General features: G+C 38.0%; 1 protein-coding gene across 1 annotated transcript; it reads right to left on the reverse strand.

The window, feature by feature from the left end:
* LOC142015127 (mucin-5B-like) lies at window positions 1–27980 on the reverse strand. Its single transcript, XM_074998546.1, has 30 exons — window positions 27908–27980; window positions 26358–26432; window positions 25203–25464; window positions 24685–24799; window positions 23766–23856; window positions 22316–22425; window positions 21868–22084; window positions 21033–21158; window positions 20127–20244; window positions 19556–19694; window positions 18883–18993; window positions 17790–17859; window positions 17045–17182; window positions 16795–16959; window positions 16138–16232; window positions 14345–14471; window positions 13291–13546; window positions 12696–12748; window positions 12134–12234; window positions 8889–9040; window positions 6200–6338; window positions 6000–6113; window positions 5295–5474; window positions 4347–4586; window positions 3934–4090; window positions 3336–3464; window positions 2773–2917; window positions 959–1002; window positions 662–856; window positions 1–62 (listed from the first exon to the last, which is right to left on the reverse strand). Exons 1-30 carry the CDS (start codon window positions 27978–27980, stop codon window positions 1–3), a joined length of 3999 nt encoding a protein of 1332 aa, XP_074854647.1.

Raw genomic sequence — 27980 nt, forward strand, 5'->3', positions numbered from 1 at the left:
TCATGATGTTACTGTACAGTGCAATATATTTGTCATTTTTGCATGTTTAGCATGATTCAAAACTGCAGGATCAAGCAGACATAAACTAGCTTTTTGAAGAAAGCAGTAGGTTGCTTACAAGAACTTTTAGTAATCAGGCAGAGTGTCAAAGGACATTCTGAAATACCTAGAAAATTCCTTCATACTAGATTTTTTAACTCTGAGGGTTGCACTAACATACTTAGTTTGTTTTAAAATTGTTGCTATTTGTTGTCTACCATGTACATAGGAAGAGGCAGTAAAATTGCCCCGGTTATAGAGCTGTCTGGGAGCTGTCCTTAAAGCTGCTCTACCTCATGTTCCTGGCAATTAGGGATCTCCAAGGCATAAAGGTGAAATAGCCACATTATCTTTCCTCTGGGAGCAACCGGGTGGTATTACTCAGGGTAAGAGTGGGAGGGGGACTGATGGAGAAAATTTGTAAAAGATGCTGCAACAACTTTCTACCCCACAAATGCAGAGAATCCTCAGGAAGTGGAACTGTCAGCTGAGTTTCTGAATGTTTTCATAGAAGTTACCAACTTATAGTACAAATATGTGCAATTAGAAGAGTAAGTTGCCCTTGGCCGCAGGCAAATAAAGATTTTTTTTTTCAGATCTTTTGAGAAATGCACAGAAATACCTGCAGCACTTGTAGGTCGGATTGTGCTAAATGTAAATGGGGTGGTGGTTGCAATTCCACCACATTCAAAGAATTCTCTGGTTATTGTTCCGTTGATGTCACAAGTTGCACTCAGACACCCTCCAATCCCATCTGTGGTGTTATAAATGACATCCTTATATTTATATTTGTATTCTTCATAGTAACAATAACATGCTGTAAAACAGAAGAGGTGGAATGATATTGTCAGTTACCCATCAAATGAAAAAAAAACCCGAAGAATTTGTTTTCATTCATAAATCTTCTTTGCCAATTTACCTTCAGAATCAAATGTGCACTGTAAGCCTTCCATGGTGCATGTACTGAAAGAAATAGAGTAGAAATGAGAGGCAGAAGACACATGAAGGGTGATAAACTCCTTTTATGGCTACACTGTTTGCACTGAATTTCAACCAGAAACTAAACATAAAACAGGGTGAAATTATTCTGAACTGGGGTTTGACTGAAGTTCAGTGAAATTCTTGTCTAGATTCTAGCTAATATTCTCATAGCCAGTTCTGATTTAAACACCTCTTTGAAGCTGAATAGTTAGGAGCTGTTACTATTCCCCCTTCTCAGTACATGAAGCATATCCTCCTTTGAGGCTACTTTTTTCTTTCTCCCTAAATCCAGTTCTGACAATGGAGCAGCATGGATCAGAGGGAGGTTAAGAAAAGAGTCCATTCCTTTTCTCATCCCCTTATTGCTAGACAAGTCTCTTCCTATGCCTCCCTGTTACAACCAGTTCATGCCAGCCCCTCTGCATGCCTGTTTTCTCCCAGTCATCTCCCTGACATCAGACCTCAGCTCCTGCATGTGACTGAAGTCAAAGACTATGGGAAACTAAATAAATAAGTCTTTAAGGAGGCCACTTATCACATTCATCGCTCCACCAATGACGTTTTGGCCCTGGGTCTAGAAAAGGAAAAAGCCTGAGTATTAGCTCACATTAGTTATGAACTTTTAATAACAAGTGACATAGATTTGTTTCTGAGTTTTATTCTATATTATGTGCAGGTTGAATCTCTCTAGTCTGGTACTCTCTCATCTGGCAACATCTGTAATCTGGCATGATTTTAGTTAGCCAGACAGCTATTTAATATGGGTGTGGCCAAGTTTCCTGTAGTCCCATAAAGGCCGTGTCTACACGTGCCCCAAACTTCGAAATGGCTGCACAAATGGCCATTTCGAAGTTTACTAATGAAGCACTGAAATTCATATTCAGCGCTTCATTAGCATGCGGGCAGCCGCGGCGCTTCAAAATTGATGCTCCTTGCCGCGGCGCGGCGCGTCCAGATGGGGCTCCTTTTCGAAATGAGCTCATGGGAATAAGGGGACTTCGAAGTAGGTGGCGTCCTTTCGAAAAGGAGCCCCGTCTGGACGCGCCGCGCTGCGGCAAGGAGCGTCAATTTCGAAGCGCCACGGCCGCCCGCATGCTAATGAAGCGCTGAATATGCATTTCAGCGCTTCATTAGTAAACTTTGAAATGGCCATTTGCGTGGCCATTTCGAAGTTTGGGGCACGTGTAGACGTAGCCAAAGTTTGTTTACAGCCGCCAGTCCTGGCTCTCAGAGTTGTATGCTGCTATGTAGCTTTAATTTACCCCTAAATGACTTCTAAAAGCCCAGTAAACTATGGAAGTGTTGGTAATGTTGCTAGACAATAATGACCTCCTGTGCTCTGGCAAATTCTCTCATTCCACACCAGTCGGGTCTCAAGGGTGCTGAACTAGAAAGGTTTAGCTGTATTATACTCACGTTTGTACTATTCTGTGCTCTTATATCACATATCTTACATCACAATGATACAAGAGCAGAGAACAAACCATAGTTAGTTACAAAGTACATTATATTTTTTTGGCCGCTAAGCGGAAGAATTTACTGTGCTACTCAGTACAAATTGAAGAGAATTAAAAATTGCTTCAGCAGAATAGAATTGCTCACCAGTCATGTGAAAATTGGTATGCAACAGTAAGGGATCACTTTTGCACAGACAACATGAATTCACCTCACTGTGTGACTGTGGCACAGAGCTTTTAAATGTTGCTTTGAGCCTTTCCCCTTACCACGGTCAGACTTTGTACTAAATCTTACCATGACTGACAGTTGTCATGTGAGTAGAAGCTCATGCCTGGTTTGTGATAGTTTCCTTCAGCATCATAACACCCACAGTTATCAACACATGTCATCTCATCTTCATTGAAATATGGCTTGTTTGCTGGACAGGTTGGGTAGCAGCCTGAAGAAGGAAAAAAGAGTTTAAAAAGAGTTTAAGCTAGAACTTTACACAGAAGGTAATTCCTTTTTATTTTTCTACTTGGGGCTATATTTCTTAGGCACAACAGCTTTCCAAATATGTACTGCTTCACTGGCTTACTTTCTTCGGCTTGCCTTCCTTATAGTATGATGGGTCCTTCCAAATAAAAGGGAAAGTCCTGCTTCTGGATTCCTGTTAATGTCCCCTTTTTTGGTTGATACAATGTTATCATTTAGCCAGCAAGGCTCCCATCGAGCTCCTAAAACGTGGATGTAATGCTATGCTATGAACACAGATACTAATATAGGTCTGTCATGCAGCACAGACTTCTAGTCTTATTCGTATTATTCCCTTTGTTCGACAGCAAGTGACGTAGCCCGTGTGTCATAGTTCTTTCTACCTTCTAAACCTGGTAACTGATGAAGGCATATTCCACTTGGATTATGACAGGTCTTCATGCAGGGGGCTCCACAAGGCTTGTAGTGCCACTCACATCCTCCTTCTCGGTTGTAGTAATCACAGAACATAGCTAAGGAGAAACAGGAAAATACACATGTTCAGAATAAAATGCTTCAGAGTTTTTTCGTGCCACTACCATACCACTGGCCAGTCCTGAAAGTCATGAAACAGGAGCAATAGCAGTCTTGTGGCACCTTATAGACTAACAGATGTTTTGGAGCGTAAGCTTTCATGGGCAAAGACCTGCTTCATCAGATGCATGCAGGTCTTTGCCCACAAAAGCTTATGCTCCAAAATATTTGTTAGTCTGTAATGTGCCACAGGACTCTTGTTGTTTTTGAAGATACAGACTATCTCGGCTACCTCTCTGATACATGAAACGAGAGCTGAAACTGCATAATTGTCAACCCAGTTTAAGATTAAGAGAACAAATTGTTGCTGTGTATTTAATAGCATACTTAATAACAGTTTCAAAACTATTGCCTTGAAACTGAGGCATCCTTCTTTCAATCTCCGCTGAGCTATGGGCAAATACTCACGACAGATTGATGGAGTTCTCCAGGCTACACAGACACCAAATTGACTACATGCTTGAGCATATGCAGCTACTGCTGTACAGAAGCATTCACAGTCTCCGCCAGTGTCACAGGCACAAGCATCAGACACACATGCATCATAATATTTACTTGGTTCAACCTGTGAGACAAAGAAAACAGTTAAAAGTGTAAGTTTTATTTCTCCAGGGTCACTTTGCTTTCTCAGAGTAACCCTTCGAGAATGTTAACTCCAACAACATGGTAAAATCTGCAACATTCATTTTCTGGTATTGGTATTGCTAGACAAACTAGGCCCATTTTTTCCATTCGGATGCTAAAAGAGTATGTCTAAATTGTCTATCGTAAATTGTAATAGCCCTTATTTAATAGAATTTTGCTTTGAGGATTTGCTGTACCTGAGAGTGACAGGCAGCAAAGACTTCACTGTTGATGATGCTGCACTGCTTCTCTGACCAGGACTTCCTGTGAGGGTTGGTAGAGCATGGGTCCTTTATATAGTTGGCATCAGGACAAGTAACAGACAGTTTCCAGCTGTTTCCAAACTCCAGCGCACTCCCAACAACAGACTGACTCCTGGTGGTAAAGTCATTAATGGAATTGCCGTCGTAGTTCCCACAGAGACCACAGACTTGGCCCTGTGTGCGCACACAAACAAACAAGAAAGAGGATGACAGAAACTTGTTGAATATTCTTTTGTTTGTTTTATGTTGTACAAGATCCAAACATCGATAAAACAGCCTTAAAAATAGTCACGAAAATAAGCAGCTTAGGCACTAAATCTGCTTACTTGCTCTTTACCAACATTAATGACATTGATGAAAATGAATATTTTGCTTGCCAATCTAAATAGTGGCAGCCCAGGCAAATGCGCATGGCTGACATAAGTACTATGCTATATGTATGAAGTTAAAATACATGCATTCCTTATTTGTGGGACAAAATAAACATATTTGATTCCAGTTTACTGGTTAACTGAAGAACTCATGGCTTTAGAATATATCTTTATATACATTTCTGCGGCTGGCTGAATCACTCTTGATCGATTTACCTCATGGAAAAGTCAGTCATCCAATGTTCATACACACTTATTTCCCATTTCCTATGGTTAATAACGCCCTTCTCGTAAACCAGAAGTTATGGAAACACACTATAGTATAATGCCACATACTGCCTTTTAACACTGATATTTGAGATTTGAATAAACATGCTTCATATCATTTTACCAGAGGCTTTCAGACACACTTTGATTTCAATCAATATTGCTTTCTTACTGAAGAGGTATGGTAATGTATCATTTGTGTCAATGATCGTTGGTAGCAAACTCCTGCCTTCTACAGCCTTACCTGGAAAGCAGGGCTGAGTTTGATAAAGATGCTGGTTTTTTTATCCCAAATGACAGAAATTCCATTTTCGGCTTCAACAACCAAATACATGCCCATATAGTGGACTTGGTATGGCAATTGTGCTCCATTTACTCTTTTTACCACTTCAAGATTGTCTTCACTGAGTATCAACTCATAGGCCTAAAATGAAGAGAAAAATCAAAGAAATTAACAAGAATAAACTTTTTCTTTGTATAGGAGGCCTCAGTCAAAAACAATGGGAATAATCTGAATTATGCATATTTTCTATATTAAAGATAGCAGTAGTATTTACCCAGCATAGATAAGTAATTATTTATCACTAAGGCAAATGACATCAGTCTATTTTATGTAATTCAAATCAAATGACCATACCATTGTTTTAATAGCATACATTTCAAAATGTTTAAGCCAATCAAAGGAGAGAATGCCTACAATTGTAGAGGGCCTATAGGATGTGGCATGAAATGATTTATTTCACATCACTCCCCTGAAAAATTGAATATGGCCCAAATCTATGTAGGATAGCTTTGCCACCACATAAATAAACAAATAAGTAAAGATCGGAAGGAAAAATATATTTTGGCTTAAGTTGAATTTTACAAACTTTGGACAGTCTTCTTTTAATCTCAAATGAATACATAATAAAACTATTCTGTTCAAACATGTGCCAAAAAAGTTACTCACCTCTAGGAAGATTTTAATAGACTTAGAACAGGTGGTACCAGTGGAGCCACAAGGGATGTTTTCAGTGACAACTCGGAAGGTTCCATTGACTGTGCTGTTTTTCCCACAGTGGTCCTGAAGAAAGAAATTAAGTTAGCAGATGGCTTTATTGTCACACAGCAGATATTCCACAAGTAATAATACAAGAGAAAAGCCCGTACCTGGACTAATGTATATTCACAGTCTCCATTGAAATTAAACCATTTGCCGTCGAATGTGATGTAATGCCCATCTCCATAAACAGCACATGTACCCAGGCATTGTTCTGTGGTGCATTTCCACATCCTGTTTTTACACACACTAAGAAGAAGAAAATATCTTAATCATAAAATTACTCATTTGATGTATTGGTAATTCCCATCACATATTTATTTAATTCAGTATGTATCAGTCCTGGCAAAAGTGTTAAAGTTAGGATTTCTCTAACGAAATGATGCAGAATTAATTAATTAAGCTTTAATAAATACACTTTGTATGAAGGGGCTATAGGAATATAGATAGCACTTCATGGAAACACTACCAAAGTCTGGTAGTAACAGGGGATTTCAACCACCTAGACATCTGTTGAAAAGGTAATACATCAAAACACAAAAATGTGCAATAAGTTCTTGAACTGTATTGGTGACAGCTTTCGTTTTAGGAGGTTAAGAAAGTAACCAGAGGAACAGACGTTTTAGATTTGATTCTGATTTTTGGGAAAGGCCTGAATGCAATTTGGGTGAAAGTGATCATAGCATGACAAATTTCATTATTCTAAAGAGCAGAAGGAATGAGAACAGCAGAATAAGTCTAATGGACTTCAAAGTATCACATTTTAACAAACTCAAGGAACTGAAGGCAAGGTGCCATTGGAAGAAAATCTAGGGAAAGAGGAATTCAAAAGATCCATCAGTTTCTTGAGGATACAGTATTAAAGGAGTAACAGCAAACTATACCAATGCAGAGGAAAGATGGGTGAACAGTAAAAGGCCAATATGGTTCTATCATGAACCCTTTAATGAATTGAAATCAAAAAGAAATCCTACAAAAAGTGAAAAAATGGACTGCTAAACATCGAATTGCAAAAGAATTACAGCAGCACGTAGGGACAAAATCAGAAAGGCTAAGGCTCACAGTTATCACTAGGAAGAGACATAAAAATCAGTAAGAATAGGTTTTATAAATACATTATGATCAAGAGAAAGATGAAGGTGGCATCTACTTAGCAGGAAAGGAGTGCTAATAACAAAACAGAGTAAGAGTTTAATGTGTACTTTGCTTCAGTCTTCACTATGAAAATAAAATGTGATCAGATAATTAATATAATTAGTATAGACAAGGAGAAAGGAATACAAACTAAAATAGGGGAAGACCAGGTTAAAGAAGATGTTCGTAACTTAGCTATATTCAAGTTGGCAGGACTTCAGGAACTAACTGAGGCAATGTTGGAATAATTAGTGATTATCTTTGAGAACTTATGCAGGATGGGTATGGTCCCAGATGACTGAAGAAGGGAAAAAAGGGAACAAAGAGGTTCTTGAGAATTATAGCTAGTCAGCCTGATTTCAATACCTGGGAAATACACTGGAACAAATTATTAGTCAATTTAAAAGCACCTGGAGAATAATGGGGCTACAAGCAAGGACAAGCCATGCCACACCAACCTAATTTCTTTCTTTGATGAGATTATCGGGCTAGTGTATAGAGAAGAAACTGTAGAAGTAACATATCTTGATTTTAAAAAGGCTTTTGACTAATTTCCATATGATATTCTAATGAGAAAAGCAAGGAAATGTGGTCTAGATGAAATTACTATCAGGTATGTGCAACACTGGTTGAAGGAGTGTACTCAAAGAGTAATTATAAATGGCTAGGTGTTAAACTCGGGGGATGTATCTAATAGGGTCTGGCGGGGGCCTGTCCTGGATCTGGTACTTTACAATATAGTCAATAAAGACTTGGACAATAGAATAGAGATTATACTTATAAAATTTGCCCATAACACCAAGATGGGATGAATTGTGAGCACTTTGGAGGACAGTATTAGAATACAAAATGACCCTGACAAATTGGAGAATTGTTTTGATGCAGATGCAAAAAAGGCCCATATCATACTGTGATATCTCAGAGGTCTGATGTAATTTTCCTGTTTTATTTAGAACTTGTGAGGCCTCAGTTGGAGTACTGTGTCCAGTTCTGAATGCCCCACTGTAGGAAAGATTTGAGAGAGTGCAGAGGAGAGCTGCAGACATGACAAGAGATGTAGAAAAGCTATGAAGAAAGGTTAAAAAAACACTAGGCAGGTTGAATCTTGAGAAAAGAAAATGGAGGGGGAACTTTTTAAGAATCTTTAAAAATGTTAAGGACCGTGGTCAATTGTTCCTCATTTCCACTGAAGGTTGGACAAGAAGCAATGGGCTGAATCTGCAGCATGGGAAATGTAGGTTACCTTATTAGGAAAAACCTTCGAACTACAAGTATGGTTACGTTCTGGAATAGATTATGAAGAGAGGTTGTAGAATCCCCATCTTTGGAAGTTCTGAAAAACATGTCCAGATGGTCCAGGGTATACTTGCCCTGCCACAGAACAGGCGGACTGACTAGATCATCTATCAAAGTTCCCTTGCTCCCCCTCTTAATCTGTTTCTAAGAAAACTTTAAACCCAAAGGTTTCCTGGGTCCCACTTTTTGTTTTAACTATCTGCCTTGAATGACAGAAAAATGGCTTGTTATGGTTAATATACTGGAAAGTCCACATGCCAACCCAGTTCATAATGAAAAATTCTTTTTGCTGTTTTTCTTCTTATATATAAATCTTTGGAGAGGGAAGTGTGATGGCTCCATGAACCACACAGTTCAATTAATACATACCAGGTGTTGCAGTCAACTTTAATCTCTTCTCCTGGTTTGTAAGTAGCCTCATTGTGAATACATGGGCATTCCTCTTCAACAATACAGCTGCCTTTATTATCTGACACTAGGCCAGAGGGACACATACAACCAGACATACACTGTGTGCTGTACTGCAAAGCCAAATAGAAAATGTAACTTCAGAAGTGGGTCTGTCCCACAAAAGCTGATCACCGAATAAATAATTTTTTTAGTCTTTAAAGTGCTACATTTCTGCTGCTTTGCTTCAGAAATTAAGTTAGTCATGTAGAGAGAGAGTAAGATTAGTTTCTTAGTACCTGTCTCTGGACTAGGTTTATTTACATCCAGTTTAAATCAGAGATGGTTCAAAGACAAATATGTTTTATTTAAACATATGTTCTATGTCTACACTAGAGAGTTTTGTCAACAAAACTGGGGTTTTGGCAACAAAATGTGCAGAGTATCTACACACAAAATGTGTTTTGTCAGCAGAAACTTGGCAAAAAAGCTGTGTAGTCACTCCGGTGGGCCCTTTTGTCAACAGAGTGGATCAAAAGATCAATCCACTTTTATGTGTGGATGCAATCTGTCGACAGAAGTTTTGTCGAAACATCTCTTCTGACAGTAACTTCTGTAGACACATGCTTCTCATGCAGACGTAGCCATGTATGGTTGCTCAAGGAAGATTTAGTGGCAGATAAAACCTGCTAAATGTAAAAGTAAACTTTTCAGCTCCATCTACACTACCGTGATCTTTCAAAAGAAGCTCTTGTGGAAGATTTCTTCCCAAAAACTTCTTTCAAAAGAGCACGTCCACATACAAAAAAGGAATAAAAAAACTGATTGTCTCTTTTGATAGAGTGTCCATACAGCCCCCACTCTTTCAAAACAATGGGTCAGAGATTGAAAAATCCAGCACCACAAAGACTGCTCTTTCAAAAAAGGACTCAAAGGGTGTCCACACACATTTGTTTTCTCAAAGACTCTTTTGGAAAGAGGCACTCTTCCCCAGCTGAGAGAGGAAGAGGGCCGTCGGAAAAAATGTGACTTTTTTAAATTTCAGATCGAAAAAGTGCTTTTTGTGTGTAGATGCTCCTCATGTTCTTTTGGAAAAGGCCTGTGTTTTTTGAAAGAACTTGCTAGTGTTGATGTAGCTTTCCTGTGTCCCAATCTCAATAGGTGGTCTAGGGCAATGTTTCTCAACCTTTTTTTATAAAGTACCCCTTTTTTAAAAAAATTACAAGTACCCCTAGTACCTACAATTTTCAGGTAAACATTTTTTTCCCCACCATTGCAACACATTTGTTCTACTGTATCAGAGCAAGATGTACTGCAGTGTAGTGTTACAAGTATGTTTAGTGTTCTAGAACTTCTGAAATCATTTTCCAAATAATTGTCTGATTATTACAGAGCACCATTTCTCAACATTTCCAGGTAAGTGTAGCCTTCAGGAGCCTGATGGGAGCACGCAAGTACAAAGTTTCACCTCACTTTTAAAAACTACTTGCTTCCAAAATTAGACTTTAAAATATAAAAGTGTTGCAACACACTATTATTGTGAAATTGAATTAGAATATAAATATTGTATTTAAATTGGGGTATGTAAAACACAGAAATGTACAAACAAGTCATTGTATCAAAATTGTTTGTACTGACTTGGATAGTGCTTTTGATGTAAGCCTGTTGTAAAACTAGCCAAATAGCTAGATGAATTGATGTACCCCCTCTAAGACCTCTGAGTACCCCAAGGGTTACAGGTACCCTTGGTTGAGAACCATGGGGTTAGGGACTGTGAAAGTATGAAAGATATTGAAATGGGTATCAGCTTGAATTGCAGATGAACCTGTGGATCTGCTGAGCTGTGTCTCAGTAGATGGGGAAAAAAAGGAATTGTGTAAGATACATTTTTGTGATGCATTAAGTTGGGTTGCCTTTTATCTCATGTGATGTTGCCTCATAAAATGACACAGCCAATCAGTCTGAGATTATGTTCCTAGGCTTTGTAATATAACTGGATGTGTACAAGATTTTTAAAAAATATGTCATGGCACAAAAAGTCTTAGCAGTTTAAAGGAAATTACATACAATAATTTTCTACTGAAAGATCTGTGCACATAGGAAATCCCTAAGGCTACATCTACATGACAGGGTTTTGCTGACAAAACCCGCATAGCTTCTACACACACAATGGATTGTGTTGAAAGTTTGTCCACAAAACTTCACACTTTTGCTGACAGCATTCTGTTTCTCCAGGATGAGGAAGAACACCTTTGTCAACAGTTTCTGTTGACAAAAAAACGATGTGAATGCTCCGGGGGCCCTCTGTGAACATGAAAAGCTTCCAGTTTACTGGGCAGCCCTGTTTGCTAAGCTTCTGGCTGGCCATTCTGTCAAGCTAGTGGCTGGGCAGTCTGGCTGATCTCTGTCGACAGAGCAGACCACTGCTTTTGTGTGTGGACATGATCTGTCGTCAGAGGTTTTGTCAGAAGACATCTTCCAACAGTAAGTACCTTCTGTCAGCAGATCACTGTAGTGTAGATGTAGCCTAGATGTTTGGTTGAGAATTAGTTCTTGCTAGGTATTATCTGAATTAGATCTACATAGTGTGTTGCATCTCCAGTTAGTACCTCTGTGAGCAATTCAAGTAGGTTACGTCTACAAGAGAAGCATCTCTTGTCAGATGTGACTGTAGGATGAGATGTCCCAGCATGACCTCTGTTAACTGATTGCATCTACACTTAAAGGTGGATGGAAAGAGCAAGCTGCTCTGTTGACAGAAAGCAGCCAGAGTGCCCAGCTATCTGGAAGTTTTGAAAACAGGGCAGCCCAGGAACTGGAAGTCCTGTCTGTCGACAAAAGGGGTCCCGGAGCATCTATGTATCTGTTTTCTCGAAAGAACATTGTTGAGAGAGGTGTTATACCTGAACAAGGAGAGGTATAACGCTGCCGGCGGATGTGCAGGGGTGTTCGTGACAAGTTGTCAACAAAGTGTGTTTTGTGTGTGGGATACTTTGTGGGTTTTTTTCCAACAAAAGCCCAGTTTTGCCGGAAAAAGCCTCTGATATAGATGTGGCCATAAAGCGGACTTTTATTTTCTCAGGCATCTTCAGTGATTCCGTTGTTACAACAACACACTATCAGTATTGCAGCTTCAGGACCATACTTATGAACAAAGAGTAACTCTAGTGTACAGGAGTAGCAACCTTAGTTTTTAACAAAAATTTTTTTCCTGTTCAGCCACTTACACACTGCATGTCGAAAGTCTGGCAGCTCTTCTGGCATTCTGCTCCAGTGGAGCCTGCAGTGACTTTTCTGCAGTCAAAATAGACCATGGGAGGAGCACATTCTAGGGGAGAGAATGATATAAGAGATACAAGAAAATGCCACAGAGTTTGTACAGCAAAAGATACAAAGGGAACTTTCTGAGTTGTGTGTGCTTTGAGTTCTGCGCTTTTGCAGTTTGGTATATGTGCGTCATATCCAGTACAACTTAAAAAAAATGCAGTGGCATATGTGGCAGGATGCTATGAATTCCATAGGAAGTAGCAGCTTTTAGTTTACATAATCTGTAAGAAATTACATGTAATTATTACTACATTGCCATCATGTTAATTTGTGTGTGCCTTTTTTTTTACTGGTAGCACTGGATAGACTTTATTTTGAAAATAGCAGATGAAATGAAGCAACAGTTTCCACACTATTGAGTTTCCTCTGTGTTTCAGGTTTTTTTGGTTGCATCAAAAGGGAACATACCCCAAAGCCAAGGAGAGAATAGAGAGCAAAGACAGGCTAAAGAAAGGTTTTTACCTAACGTTTTGTTCATAGCTCCAATGCAGCTCAGTTTACCCAGTGCACAAGTGCTGTAAGGAATAGAAGACAATAATAGTATTTATTGTTTAGTATTTAGTATTAGCATGGCACCTTCTGTTCTATTACCACATATTGAAGTTGAGCACAACAGTTTCTCTGCTGTTTCAGAACTTTCCAACAGAACATGGAATTCCAACATGCCAGCCTGTGATTACAGAAAAGAATTCATTGTCAGCTTATCTGCTAGCTGTTTTGGCTACAGTCATCATGGGACAATGTGACTGAAAATGTGAAAGACAATGTTTCTCTGTGAGTCTGATGTTTATTATACTATAAATCTCTCACTGTGTAGTTTTGTACTTTATGCTGCAGAAAAATCTTGAAATACAATAGGAATCTTGCCTAAATGCAACAGTTTTCGTAAGTCTAAAAAAATTAAAAAAGGCACTGCCCTCAAAGAATACTAAAACTATTCTGTGGCCAGAACATTGTATTGAAAATCATGCAAGGCTGAGTACAGTTAATTTAACTGAGCTGTATACTTTTATTAATGAAGTTTATACAGTGCAGCTTTTACAGAAGAATCTCTTACCATACAAGACCATCTTCATAATGAACTTCTCCGGAGGGAATAGGAGATCCTTTGTAATAACAAGGACATTTGTCAGCAGACACGCATTTGCCGTATTCATCTATGTAGGTTCCTTCTGCACAGGTGCAGCCATCAACTGGAATGAACTTGATGTTACACGTGACATCGGGCTCACTCAGAGACCGGCAAGTAGGTTGACAGGAGCTGACATCGTAGTTGTAGCTCAGGGATTTGGGACACAAAGTTGTATATTTGGCTTGAGAAAGAGAAAACAAACCAAATTATGTGAACAGATGTATTGATTCCAGGTAATATTTGGTGGGGAGAGAGGAGGAATATATAATATGAATTATATATAAACAACAATTCTATATTTTTGTGTATTAGATTTTTCATAACAAATTCAGTATGCTTTGTGAATTAAATAAAGTACAGCATTTCATCAAAAAAAAGTAACAATAGTTTGGGAACAAAAGACATGCTATATGCACATGAGAAAATATATGCTTTCAAATGAGATTTAGAAAGGGAAAACAACATTATAGTAGAAACTGCTAAAATTTTGGTTGCACAGGGAGGCATGAGGCCTCCTGGGGTAGGTAGATCCTCCTGCTGCTACATTGGAAACAGACATGTCGGATGAAAAACAACAGGTTGGTGACTTTAAAAAACCATGTGTTTAAATATTTTTTCTATTTTTGAAGTGTTCCATTTGGAACAAATATTGTTTTTGCGATCTGATACACTTGTTTCCATGGCAACCAATGACAGATTAAACCCTACTTAAAGCCTCTGCAGAGAGAGGCAAAGCCATTTCAACAGCCATTTTCTTTTTTATAGCCAGAATCATGTCTTTCATCTGTTTATATGTACCATAACTAACCTCCATTATGTTATAAAAGTTCAGAATTATTGCTAGAATTTTACTTTTCAACATCTTTCCCTCAAAATTGATTGCATTGGCTAAAAATTGATATAAGATAATATTTGATTGACAATTCTACTGCTGTTTCTTTCAGAATAGGAGATCCAAGGAATGGCTATAAATACTTACAACAGGCATAAGTCCTCCATCCCTGCAGTAGAACTCCTTTGGCAGCACAGGCTCTCACATAGGAAGAGAGGACAGCACACATACAGTCCTCGCTCTTTTCACAGTTACAGGTGTCAAACAGACAGTTCTAGGAATGCAGAAACAAACTAATTAAAAAATTTAATAATCTGAGAACTGACCATTCAAAAACTGGTCCTTTTAACTTCTGATCTTATGTGTCAACTTCTTCTCCATTTATAGTTGTGAGTACTGCCAACATATCTTTCATGTTTTCCTACCTCCTTTTAGGATCTTTTATGTGGTGATAATGGAGATCCCCAAATATTGGCGGTTGTTACCATAAAATAATATCCTAAGAATCTTTGATCTTTGATAATTGCCCATTTTACCTAAATATATGTATTATTCTGAAGTTATACTTTGCTAAGAAAAAATTATATTGAAATTGTATATTTTATATACAACTTCCTCTTCATAGATTTATATTTTGGTTCTCTTGCTCTCTGGCAAATAGTAGTTCTAGTTTAACAAAGAGTGTAAAAAGTCTCAAAGCAGTAGCCAGCTTACTTTGTAACTTCAAAAACAACAAGCAGTCCTGTGACTCCTCAGAGACCAATACATTTATTCGATCATAAGCTTTCATGGGTAAAAATCAATTTTTTGTTTTGTTTTGTTTTTGTTTTTTTGCTTCTATATGTACCCTGGATTCTGTAATGCCCACTCCAACTCATCTGTTGAGGTGAATTGTCCCCACGAAAACTCATGACCTAATAACTTTGTTAGTCTCTAATATGCCATGTGACTGCTTGTTATTTTTAAAGTTTGTGTCTACACTAGAGAGTTTTGTCGACAGAAGGGGCCTACACACATAAAGGCTGTGTCTAAAGTTGTATTCCTCTTTCGAAAGAGGCATGCAAATGAGGAAAATCAAAATGCAAATGAGGTACAGATTGACATATCTGACACCTCATTTGCATATTCTTCTTTTGAAAGGAGAAAAACAGTGTAGACGCATCTCTATCTAAAGTAAACCCCATCTTTGAAAGAACCCTGTTGTCGAGATTTCTATGTCGACAGTAACTTCTAGTGACAGATGCTTCTTGTGTAGACGTAGCCTTTGTGTAAAAGCAATTCATGGTGATGAAACCAAGATTACACACTGAAATAAACGTAGATTATGTATATTTAGGCTATGGTTACACTAGTGAGTTTTGCCAATAAAACCCTGGTTTTGATGACAAAACTAGTGCAGTATCCACAAGCAAAATGCATTTGTCAACAGTTTGTTGACAAAACTCAGCACTTTTGCCAGCCATGTTCTGCCTCTCAGCTATGAGGCATAATCTGCTGTCAACAGATTTTGTCAACAAAAAACCTATGTGGACACTCTGAGGGGTCTTCCTTCAACAGACAGGGCATCCAGAATAATGGGCAGCCCTCTCCGTTGTGCTTCCAGACACCCGTTTTGTCGAGAAAGCAGCTGGGCAGTCCAGCTGCCCTGTCAACAGAGCCAAGCATTCTTCTGATTGACTTTTGTGTGTGGATGCACTCTGTTGACCGCAGTTTTGTCGGGAAATCTCGTCCAACAGTCACTTCTGTCAACAGAGTGTTGTAGTATAACAGTTGCCATGAAGTAAGTATATAGAGAAAAAAAGAAGTGATTTATTAAGCAGATTGAAATACAGACATGGCATAATCTGGGAGATGTATTTGGGGAATTTCTTTTCAAATAATTGATTTTAAGGCTTCAATTTTGATTGGCTTTAAAAGGAAAAAGAAAAGTAGCTAAGTACCGTGTAATAAATAGCTGGATTCACTGTGGAGTGACAACTGGCAAAAGGTCCTGTGCTGTTCCTCAGCAAGCTGCACCAGTACAGAGCATACTTTTCTGTGAATAGAGGAAATGAAATTAATGCAGACTACTCTTTTTATTTCATTAGATTCAAAAACTTTGGTGCTAATGTGCCCTTCTGTGAACCATGAACTCTTGTAAACTCTACTATGAATTTGTATCATAGCAACCACATTGGGTGACTCACTGCAACATTTGGCAAAGGCTAGTGTAAACCAAAACCAAAGTTATGAAAAAGCAATGTTTCTCACCATGGATTAAACAAAGAATTCACCCAAATCTTATAAACATATAGCTATTATACACTTATTCCACACCAAGTTGTCATCATGTGCACTAAACTTAAATCTGTTTAGATAAACTGTTCTTGGAAATTCATGATTCTAGCAGTTATTTCATTATTTACCTTCTCACTAACTTCCTTTCTTATGAACACTTTTTCCTGATTCCAAATTTATGTTTTATCATGTTTAAAATCCTTTAATTCTTCTAATGTTTGCTTTATGTTAAGCATTTTCCATTAGGTCTACACAGAAAAACTAGGAATATAATTTCAAGTTCCCTTCACATCACAGAAAATTTTCTACAATGCTTTTACCATTTTCTACACTGAGGGCACAAGGATTCTCAAAATTATTTTTGATGTTAGGGCATGAAGCTTGTGTTTTCCAGGTGTTAGCAAATGCAGCTGCAGTTCCTTCCACTACGCCACTTATGGCTTTGAAATCATCAGCCTCAATGTTGTTGAAGTTTCCACAGAGACCTGTTGATAAAGTGCAAAGCTGAATCACTCATACAAAACCAGCAGGGATTTAAGGTAGGTCACTGGTTTTGTTACGTTCACTTACCACAGGTCTGCCCTTTGAAAGATGGATCCAGTCGCAGAGAAACTTGCATGATGGGCATGAGTTGTATCTCCATCTGGAGTCCAAACATTGTCTTCACAATGGTGAAGAAGGATGAGGGTTTGAAAATGATGACATTAGCTATAGACAAAGAACAATGTAACACATTTTCAGAAGATGTCAAATGCTGGTAACAGTACCCCATTGTTATGGCTTTTGTTGGCTATCTGTTGCCACTATAGAGAACCCCATTGTGGAGATAAATCAAGATATGCTCAAAGTTGAATGAAACATACTGCAAGATCTGATGGTGACTGCCTAGGAGTAAGCAAGTGAAGTTTTGGTCTACATAGGAACAAAATGCCCCTTTTGTCTGTTCCTTCCCCACAGAATAATGGAGGGAAATATTGGATTACATCAAGCATTAACAAGAATAATTTTGTTCTAGTTTTATATGTTGATCATTCTAAGTCCCTTGTGGACAGGAAAATGAGCAGGGTATGGGTGGCATAAAAACCTTTATGAGGATAGTTGGAAAAAACTAAAACAATATCAGAGCGAGTCGGACAGAAGGGTGTAATTATCAGGAAACTTTGGAGATCTGGGTCAGAAATCATCTTGGATAAACATGCTAGACTGGCAGATTCTTCATTATATTGATACCAGTCGAACTTCTCTGAAGCTTAAAATAACAAGCAGAAGTCTAAGTGAAATTATGAGAGTCTCATGCCTTGGGAGAGAAACATACATGTTGAGATGGGCAATTGACTGTAGATCCAATTCATAAACACACCACCTCCAGATTTGATCGCAATGATCTGGCAAGGAAGAGAAAGATAAACATTACATCATGCATTGTAATGATAATATCCCAATAGGTACTGATGAATTTCATGGAAGGGGTTGATTTTCTGATTCCCGCCTCTTACTTTAAAATCTTAATTGTTCTCCTTTTAATCTTCTTTGCTTTCTTTTCCCAAAAGGACGTGTTTTAAAGAATCATTCTGTGTTCTTTATATAGCTGAAGCATTAGTTAGGCTACCTTAGTTTGCAGGGATGCAGGACCTTTATGTCTGTGTTGATTAAGATCCTGGGCTCGTTGTTTACTTAATAGAAAGAGAACATCTCCCGTTTTGTGAATAAGGTATCTTTTTCTAACTGAAATTGCATGGGGCTGAACCAAATGCCTATCTCATAATTTCAATAAATAAAGATTTATTTATGTTACCTTAGTCTCTGAGGCATGGCTGTGTTAGTCTGTAGCTTCACAAGTAACAAGAAGTCCTGTAGCGCCTTAAACACTAACATATTTATTAAGTCATGAGCTTTTGCGGGTAAGATCGATTTCTTCAGATTAATCAGAATAAATTTATTAATCTTTATTTAAAGTGCTACAGAACTGCTTGTTATTATACCTTACTTTCAATATGTTTTCCAGACATGGAAATACTTAGAAGGATAATTGCAACCTGGGTTGAAATCTAAAGATTTTTTCTAAGAAATGCAGATACCCAGGGACAAACATTTTCAAAGTACGTGTTGTATTTGCCAAATAGTTTCAGTAAAAGAAAAAAGTTTAAATCTTTCATTCTCTCTTGTTCAAAATGAAATGTTTATATGTGTTGATTTCAGGCGACTTTTTAACTTCAATTTTATTTTTTTAAATACAAAAAATTGAAAATGAAGCAAAATGTCTGAAACGAAATGCTTGCTTTGACCTGAATTGAAAAATCAGTTATTCAGAAAGTTCTGTCTTTGACTCATTCTGGCTTAATCCTTTTGCTTTTCTGTATTTTATAACATATTCCTGCTGTATTTTAACCACTGTTTTGAATACTTACAGTTTCCCCTCCATTAATGTTGAGGACTACTGACTTTAAGCATGTCTCAGTGTCTGTCAAGCCACACTTGCGCAATTCTCCCAGAACAGCAAATGTGTCATTTTCACAGAACTGAAAAAACAATATGAACAACTATTGCTTTAAAGGCTCGTTCCCATGATTGAAAAAATACTTATTTTGTAGAGGTGGATCCAAACTTTCCCAAAGCTCAGAGCTTGTTGGAACTAGTTTTATAGGTGTAGAGACTGGGACTAAGCACACCTTTAGGATTTGGCTTTAGTGTTTAGATTCAAAGTTTTCATTCAACCTCTCTACAAAGTTTGCTTCAGTTCCGTTTGGTATCACCATCTTTTCATGAATTGTGTGCAGTTTTGAAAATAGACCAAATACAGTAGTTGTTTATAAAAATTCAGCATTTACCCACAATTATCAAAATCTGGAATCTGAAATACTTCAGTATTCACTTTACGTGTGAGGGCTCCAAGCATCAAAACTAGTTAATACATTTTGCATGAATTACTACAAACCCTCACTCAGTACAGTGTTTTCCTGCTTCAACAGTATACTCTCCAATGTTCTTCAGTGTAGTCAGCCTGTCTTTTGCTGACTGAGGCATCCTTTCCACTCCTTCCTCCATATAACTGCATATGACCTATAACCTGATGGTGCTTACCTTAGAGAGAACATAAGTACAGTCTCCATGGACATTGTAATGTTTTTCATCAAATGTAGAGATGTGTGAACCTCCCTCTACTGTACAAGATCCAGGGCATGGAAGATCTTTGCAGTCCCACTGGCCTTGACTGCAGGTACTGGAAGGAAAGTGGAGAAATTAATCACAACCATGATAATAGCCTGGAGGGAAGGAGTTCCAATGCCATTAACTTTTGTGATTTTGCCACTGATGTTCCTATCATATTATTATTGGCCTTTTCAGAGGAAATAAATGTTTGCAAATAGGTGAGATTCTTAGGCATATTCTTCTGTCTTGGAAAAGTCAAAATACGTCAAGGTAGCACACAAGGTAAGAAATCTGTATATCACAAATTCTTATCTTGGGTCAGAATGCAAAGCCTGTCAAAATGATACCAAAGGAGACAAATGTGAGGTTTTTTGAGACTGTGCTAGAAGTGCAGGGAGGTCAGTAGTATGCACTTAGAGATTGCTAATGACAAAATGTATGTATAATAAGCCCTTAGGCTAGTTCATTTTACCAAAAAGAAACAGCAAAGTTGATAAGTTACCAGGAACGACAATGGGTGTGAAAAGATGCTCCTGGAGCGTAAGTGTTGCCATTGTAAGTACAGGAGCACTCCAGAAGGGGAATACAGCCAGCATTGTTAATATCATCCAACACAGTTCCTAAACAAAGGGAGAAGTTGATATATTACAAAAGTATTTTATACATCTTGACAATATGTGACTTTTTTGTTTTAAATATTTGATTACAAATATAAAATGTAATCTTGCAGACAGATCCTCAGCTATTGTAAATGGTCATAGCTCAGGGGTTGGCAACCAAAACACAGTAAAATGTTCAATAATTCTAGCCGCAATGCATGTGAATACGAGATGGTCTTTAATAAATCATATCAAATCATACTTTTTCTAACCTCTATTTTAAGAACAGCACACACACATTGATTTGTAATGTGATACATGTTTACTTCAGGATGTTCACAAACTTTTTATGTATTCTGTTTCTTCACACTTTGTGTGTTTTTGTACCACTGTCTTCCTGACTTTCACTCCCAAACTTTCTTGCTGGAGGACACTTGGGGGAGTTATCCAAGGTTTAGAGATCACATGGTTTTAGGCATTACTTACCCTGTAAGGTGAACTCAGTTGAATAATACTGAGTTGCTGTAAAAAACCACCTCATTCCCATAAGTCAGGCATAGATTTATATTTGTATTTTGGTCTCTGAGTATTCCTCTCTACTTTGCAGATGATGTACATCTTCAGGAAATCAATTATTCAGTCACCTGTTTCTGTCAGTTGTTGTTCCTAGGTAAAAGCCTACCACCTGAAGCTGTAAAGAGAGCAGTTGGCAGAGCCCTGACTCCCGAGAAAGCTGCTAAATGTCTATGTGTAAATCTGTTCCTGCTCTTTGTTGGGTTTATAAAAGATGAGAATAAAGAAAAGCTTGCCTGGAGGGCAGAAGCAGCCATCGATACAATGATCTTCGCAGACTTGAGATCTTTCAAGATTGGTGCATGTGTCAGTGCAGGGGGAGCCGCATTCCTGATACTGCATGTTGAAATTACATGTCTTTTCTGGAATTTTAAAGGAAGGCAGATATCTGAATTCAAATGCAATTAGCTATATATTAGAATACATGTTCATTCAATCTTCACTACTAGAGATGAGGCCACACCAAACCTGAGGATCCCTTGGATTTTGGTAATCTTAATCCATGTTTTGTAAAAACAAGCAGTCCTGTAGCACCTCAAAGATTAACAGATGTATTTATTAGGGTGTTTTGTGAAGCTACAGACTAACTATTTACCATAATTTGTAGTTTACCTTTGTTTTTCAGAAATGTGTGCATTCAATAGAAGTGCATGATACTGAGCTTGTGATTTGAGGAGTGGCATTCTATGGCTTCATGAGTAACTGTCTGTAAGGCTTATACTCTGATTCATTTGTTTTGTGGCTCCCTCTTTTCAAGAATCTAAATTTCCAGGAAATCTGGAGGTTAATTTTCTAGTGCATATATGTATTTGAGTCCTGTGGAAATCACTGAAGTGTCCAGTTATACCCTGGGGAATTTAACTCTGGAATTAACATTGATAAATATTGCTGACCACGGTTTAATCATGGAGAGATCAGCTGTACCCAGTCCCCAAAGACGGAATTCATATTAGAGCTTCTGGAAACCACTCTAATACTTAACATTTAATCCCCAGGAGTCCCCAGCAAACTACAGGAATCTGTTGCTGACTAATTGGCAACCACAGATGAAGGCAGCTCTAGGACACTTACGACATAATTCTGGGGTTCGCCAGTTCAGAGGTTGTCCACCGGCATGGGCACACTGCCGGGAGTATTCGGCAAAGGTGTTACAAATACAGAAGTCAGTCATGGACTGATCACAGAGGCACAAGTCTTCTTCACAGGACTTAATGTACTTTGTAACATTAACTAGCGCATTGCATCCTGAGAATGCAGAGCCAGTTAATATTTTGTGACAAATGTCATTCTGAAGAGAAAACAAAATGAAGCAATTTATTAAATCCACAACTTAAATCCCCAAAAGGAAGGATCAATTAATACAGTTATCCATTTGTTAAAATTATTCTTTAATGACATCTTGTATTCTTCTTCTACCTCTAAACCAGTCAGAGTTTTCTCCAAGTGTCCCTTCTGAAACAGGAGAAGAGAATGGACACATTTAAATGAAAGACAAGAGAATAAACAAAAATATCCTTACAAAATATCCAGTGCAATTGTCTAGGGAGGATGGTGGAGGATTCTGACAGAATTCTGTTGGCCCATCCATCTTATGCATATTTCCAAACTGTGTTACAGTCAGCTCAGCACCTGCAATAAATAAATTAATATATAGGATTTGAAGTGACTTGGTTCTCTTGGAGTTCTTTCATGTAGACATTACATTTCATGTAGACAAAAAGAAAATCATAAAACCACAGACAAAATTAACTCCGTGACACCATAGACTCGATTTACTTTGAATGACTTTATCTTTATATGATAAAACAATTCTAGGAAGGCGCAAACTGAAAAGTGAGCTGGAAAATGACAAACTCATTTAAGGTTAGACTGGCCTGTAGTTAGGTAACAGAGGAGAAGGTTTTAGATAGCTTATGAATAGGTAAGACAGTTGGGAGAAAAGGTGAGATGGAGTAAATTTCCTAAAAGTCTTGCAAATAAACCAGTGATACTCAGCTGGAAAAGAGAGGTAGATAGATGAGTGGAGAGATAGAGGCCTGTAGCCAGCTGATTGGAAGAATACAGAGAGAGGAGGGAGTGATAGAGTCAGAATGATAGGCTTGGAAAAGGTAGTGTAAAGATTATGTAGATCAATAGGCAAACCTAGAATTACACTGGAATAGGATCAGGCCAGGCCCACAGATAGGGAAGCAATGGGGGAAGTTGCCCCAGGACTCATCAATTCAAAAGGGCTGAGGGCTCCCAGGCACTTGCCACCACTAATACAGGAGCAGCAGTGGCCAGATCCCCAGGCCCTTCGAATCACAACTGGAGCACCATATGGCACGGTCTGGGTAGTTCTGCGGGCTGTCTGGAGGTGGAGGGGCTGTGGGGTGCTGTGTTTCAAGCAGTGCTGAAGGCTGTCTGCTCCAGCCATGCCCCTTCTGCCCTTTCCAGGAGTGCGGAGCTGCCACTTTGCTTCTCCTGGGACTCAGCATGTCTGTCGGATCCCCTGGCTCTGGCAGCTCAGGATTGGGATGTTGTGCTGATGCTTGCATGTTAATTATGGACAAAAATGAGTCTATGTGGCTTTTGCAAATGTGGTTTGATAGATAAAATTATACAAATACAATTTAGATTTGACATCTTGGAGCATGTGGATACAGAACATTCCTGATCAGCAATTTCTGTGATTGCTTTACTTGGTATATTTATTGTCTTTTGGTTTACGGATGTATTTCTATATGTAATCATGCTTGAAAATCAGTAATTTGGCTCACGTATAGCTGGGTCACAAATGAAATAAATAAACAAATAAATGTTATATGTAAATTAGCTAAAGACTGAAATGTGCTGATGCTCTGAGCAAGTCCTGTAGCAGGATGGAAAAGAGACACGCTAAAGGGGTGTAGCTAGCACAATAAATAAATAAATAAAAAGAAATTGAAGACACTAGAAGCCAGTAATTAATTCTTATTTGGAACACTTACCATTTGAAAAAAACTCATGGTAAGTTGGAATACCATTGAAGTCTCCACAAAGCCCACAGACAGAACTGGCATATTTGTCATCCAATTCCAGCTAAAATGATGGACAAAAAAATTAGAATTAATATATACATTCCCCAATGTATTCAAAATCAGTGAAAGCAGCTGAGCCTGATACACCTAAATAATTTTCATTGGTGCTATGTAAATATGTTTTAGAAGACTATTTCAAACCTGATTGATAGAACGTGGACAAAATTTGTATACGATTTCTGATTCATGGAATCTGAGTTATGTATGCAGACCTACTTTTCACTGCAACATCTGTACTATAGTCAGCCCTTTTTCTATCTATTGTTTTGTTTAGGAAGTAGATCAAATCCACTATGAAACTGTTGTCCTAGGAAGTGGAATTTGCCTGGAAAATAAAATTTCAGGAGGTGAGTGGCACCTGATGTAACAGTGCTACTATGTTAGGGAACTGAGTGACATGATTTTTTTCCATTTTAAGTGTGAGACCTGATTTTCACTATGACCACAGCACGCGTAGTTTATTCAGGAGTGAATGAATGAAAACATAGCTCCATAAAGGGAGAAATAATCAGCACTATGGTGGGGGAACCAGTAGCCCTGCAAATGATGTGGGCTAGTATATCCAAGGACTGCCCATATATCTTCATACTACTGCTCAAGATATAGGTTTAGGGCCAAATATTTAGGCAGCTTCTCTTTTGTGCACATTAACCTACTTGATCTGAGAATGCCGCAGATATTTATGTGATAAAGTGTAGAATCAGAGTAGGCAAAGGTGTGCCCAAACATATTCTATCACCACCTAAAATGGAATCCAGTCAGAAATAAGAGTCTAAATGTTTTAATAGACTATTTCCTATTTTCTGAAGCACCTAGAACTTTTTCTTACCAGAACGTTGTCATCTTCATTCCACATGAAAAACATAGTCGTTTTAACAACCACTTTTATATACATGCCACTTCTTTCAGCTGTGATTCCAGACTGGCTATAAGGCAGCTGAACCCTGGAGAAAAAGCATCAGAGGTGCTAAGTACTTTTAATGCTATGCAGAATAAAAAAAGGTTGCCTGTGTTAACAGGTGTCCATATGGATTCTTTCAGAGTGCAGTCCTGTGGAAGAAAAAGGAGTTGAAAGAAAAGATGGGCTCAGGCTACAAAGTATAGAGCTGGATCTGGATTCAAGCTTCCTCAAAGTTCAGGGATATTTTGATCTGGCATTTTGGTTTGGGCCCATCTCTGAAGGGCAAACGTACTTTATAGCATGACAGCAGAAGAATGGTGAGATGCTTGTATGATTAAATATATCTGGAGTATCATGAGATATAGGTGTTTTACAAAGGTGTTGAAATATATGCCTGATTTGAGGAAACAGATATGTTCATCAGACAGTGGTTTGTCCAAACTTACCTGTTGCCATTGACCAGAACAATGTTCTTTGCCATTTCAAAAACCACCCCATAGAGCTTCATGGTAATGTGGTTGATAGTAGGGACATTCTTCACCACAGTGCGCCTGATTTGGATGTTAAAGTCTTCATAGGCAGCAGTGCAGTGTGATGCAAAGACATAATTGCAGAGTCCAGGATAGTAGAATATGGCCCCATCAAAGGTCTTGAAGTGGAAGTTGCCCCATGTGCTGCACACACGCTCATTGTGAGCAGGATTGAAGGCTGTAGATTGAAAGCTCACTGTAACAATTCACTGTGAATTCCCCCCAAATTAACATGACTATTATTATAACAGTCTGCTCAAGCATTCATTTCTTTAGTTGATTCATTGTTCTGTCCACTTCCATTTGTTATTTTCTGTCCTTTTATCAACTGTACACCATATATGATCAATGAGAAGTCTTGTGCCACCTTATTGACTAGCAGATTTTTTTGGAGCATAAGCTTTTGTGGGCAAAGATCCATTTTGTCAGATGCATATGACAACATGCATCTGACGAAGTGGGTTTTTGCCCATGAAAACTTATGCTCCAAAAATCTGTTAGTCTATAAGATGCCACAGGACTTCCAATTGTTTTGCAGATACAGACTAATGTGGCTACCTCTCTGATACTATGTAGACAAAACTGGGGTTTTGTAGACAAAACTTGTGGAGTGTTTACACAGAAAATGTGTTTTGTAGACAGAAACTGTTAACAAAAAGCTGTGTAGACCCTTTGGGGGGCTGCTTTGTCAACAGAGCAGATCTAAAGATTGATCTGCTTTTATGTGTAGACAGGGTCTGTTGACAAGTTTTGTTGGTGTATCTCTTCTGACAGTAACTTCTGTAGACAGATGCTTCTAGTGTAGCTGTAGCCAATCAGTTTATCCATCTATCCACCCACTTATTTAACCCATCTCTGTTCCTCCATCCATCTTTGTTTGCCATTTATAATGTACCAACCTAAGTATCTGTGTTTCTATTCATCAGTCATATGTCCATCCCTCAGCTATTAATCTGCTATCATATGATCTACCCGTTTTTCATTGATCAGGCAGTTTCCCTGTTTGTTTTAGCTTTCTGATCATCACTTCAGAAAGATGGAGGCATTTTTGAGACTATTTGCTTAACTTACATGTTACTATAGAGTTCACTGTCAATGGTGGGATGATGGTCACCGTTCCAGCTGTAGCATTCAAGAATGCAAGAGCTGCAGACAAATAAGAAAAAAAATCATAGTCGAGAAAGTTTATGGGTCATGGTAAGTGAAATAATTCACTTGCTTTAAAATGTTCTAACAAAGCCCCCTTATTTTGTAGTCACTTTACCCAGAGTATGTTGGGGGAAAATATGAAAAACACTCGCTTAGCAGTAGGACTTTGGTGTCCTGAACCTAGTCTTCATCTGTCCATATCACAAAGTCACCTATCAAATTATCATTATCCAGTAGAAATAATTTTCTCTGCCTAGAAGAGTCATTAGGGCAGAATAGCAAGGAATGGGTGCTGAACTCTAAAAGAAAGCTTGCACAAATTCTGCCTGACTTAATTTTCTGCCTGTCTTTATTTTTGTGGAAAAAGATATTTTACCAATAATTATTACATTTATACTTTTCCTTCTTTAGAGAATGAGAAGAAAGAAAGAGAAAATTTACATTGGGACAAATGTTTATGGGAACATTTCTTAAGCAGCTGCAACAATTATGTTATATGAATAGGACCACTTCTGCAAGCCCTTATTTATGCACATAATCATGTCATTTAATAGGCTTTTGGGATTAGTCCTAATTAATGTCATATTGTCATAATAACAAAACATACACAATGATGAATGATACAAAGAAGGTAGATCAGGTACTTCAGTTCACCCTGTCCAATTATTCAAAGACCAAACAAACAAACAAGGGAAGAATCAATATATATGAGAGGTGGCAAATTCAACAACACACAATAAGGCAGGGAACCAGCTGTTCTGATACTGCTTAATCTAAGAGTTTAGGAGAATTTTAAAAAGGATTAGATATTTATATAGATCACAAGAATAACTAGAATTGTAACAACAGATATTGATACAGACAAACACAAACCCTCTTGTTGCAGAGTGTCAGACCATCTCTAACTATTTTGTGAGTGAGGAAGAAAACTTTCTTTGGATGGAGGTTACCCCATAACTGTCTGATGATTCTTCTGATTCTTCTGAAGCATCTATTACTGAAGAGTATCATTAACAGGATATTGGAGTTCATGGACCATGGGTCTGACAAGTATCAGATAATTCCTACATTTTTATGAAATGATAAAAGTAAAATCCAACAACAATCCTAGTAGACAATTCACCAAAAAGAGAATGTTTTAAAACATTTCACATCGCTAGTAACTATCTTGAACTGTTGTGATTTCACTGTTTTGATTTGATCTTCAAAATCATCTTCATCCAAATACTGCTAATCATACTAGCTTAAGGCAATATGAAAATATATCCTTCCAATTAACACACAAACATTAAATAGTGAATGGAAATAGTAGTAAAATAAAAAGACACAAAGAAATATCATTTAATTACCATTTAGAAGGCTTGCAAAATAAAAGAAATAAAACTGTTTAAAATATACCACTATCAAGCCAATTAATTTAGACCTTTTCTTTTCTATTCTCCAAGCAAAATGAAATGTGAATAGGTTCTTACCTTGTTTGTGCACACAGTAGACAGCTAACATAAAGGCCCATATGGAGACCCGTATCCCCCTACCAAACACCAT

This window comes from Carettochelys insculpta, chromosome 6 (assembly GCF_033958435.1).
Source record: "Carettochelys insculpta isolate YL-2023 chromosome 6, ASM3395843v1, whole genome shotgun sequence".
Taxonomy (NCBI): Eukaryota; Metazoa; Chordata; order Testudines; family Carettochelyidae; genus Carettochelys; species Carettochelys insculpta.

What these genes read in the sequence shown, in the direction of transcription:
- LOC142015127 (XM_074998546.1), bottom strand. Translation starts at nt 27,980, where the DNA reads ATGGTGTTTGGTAGGGGGATACGGGTCTCCATATGGGCCTTTATGTTA. An exon ending in TGCCCTCAGTGTAGAAAATG is followed by an intron (nt 16,233 to 16,794) that starts GTAAAAGCATTG and finishes CTCTATTCACAG; the next exon opens with AAAAGTATGCTCTGTACTGG. An exon ending in CATGACAACTGTCAGTCATG is followed by an intron (nt 1,003 to 2,772) that starts GTAAGATTTAGT and finishes TATTTCTTTCAG; the next exon opens with TACATGCACCATGGAAGGCT.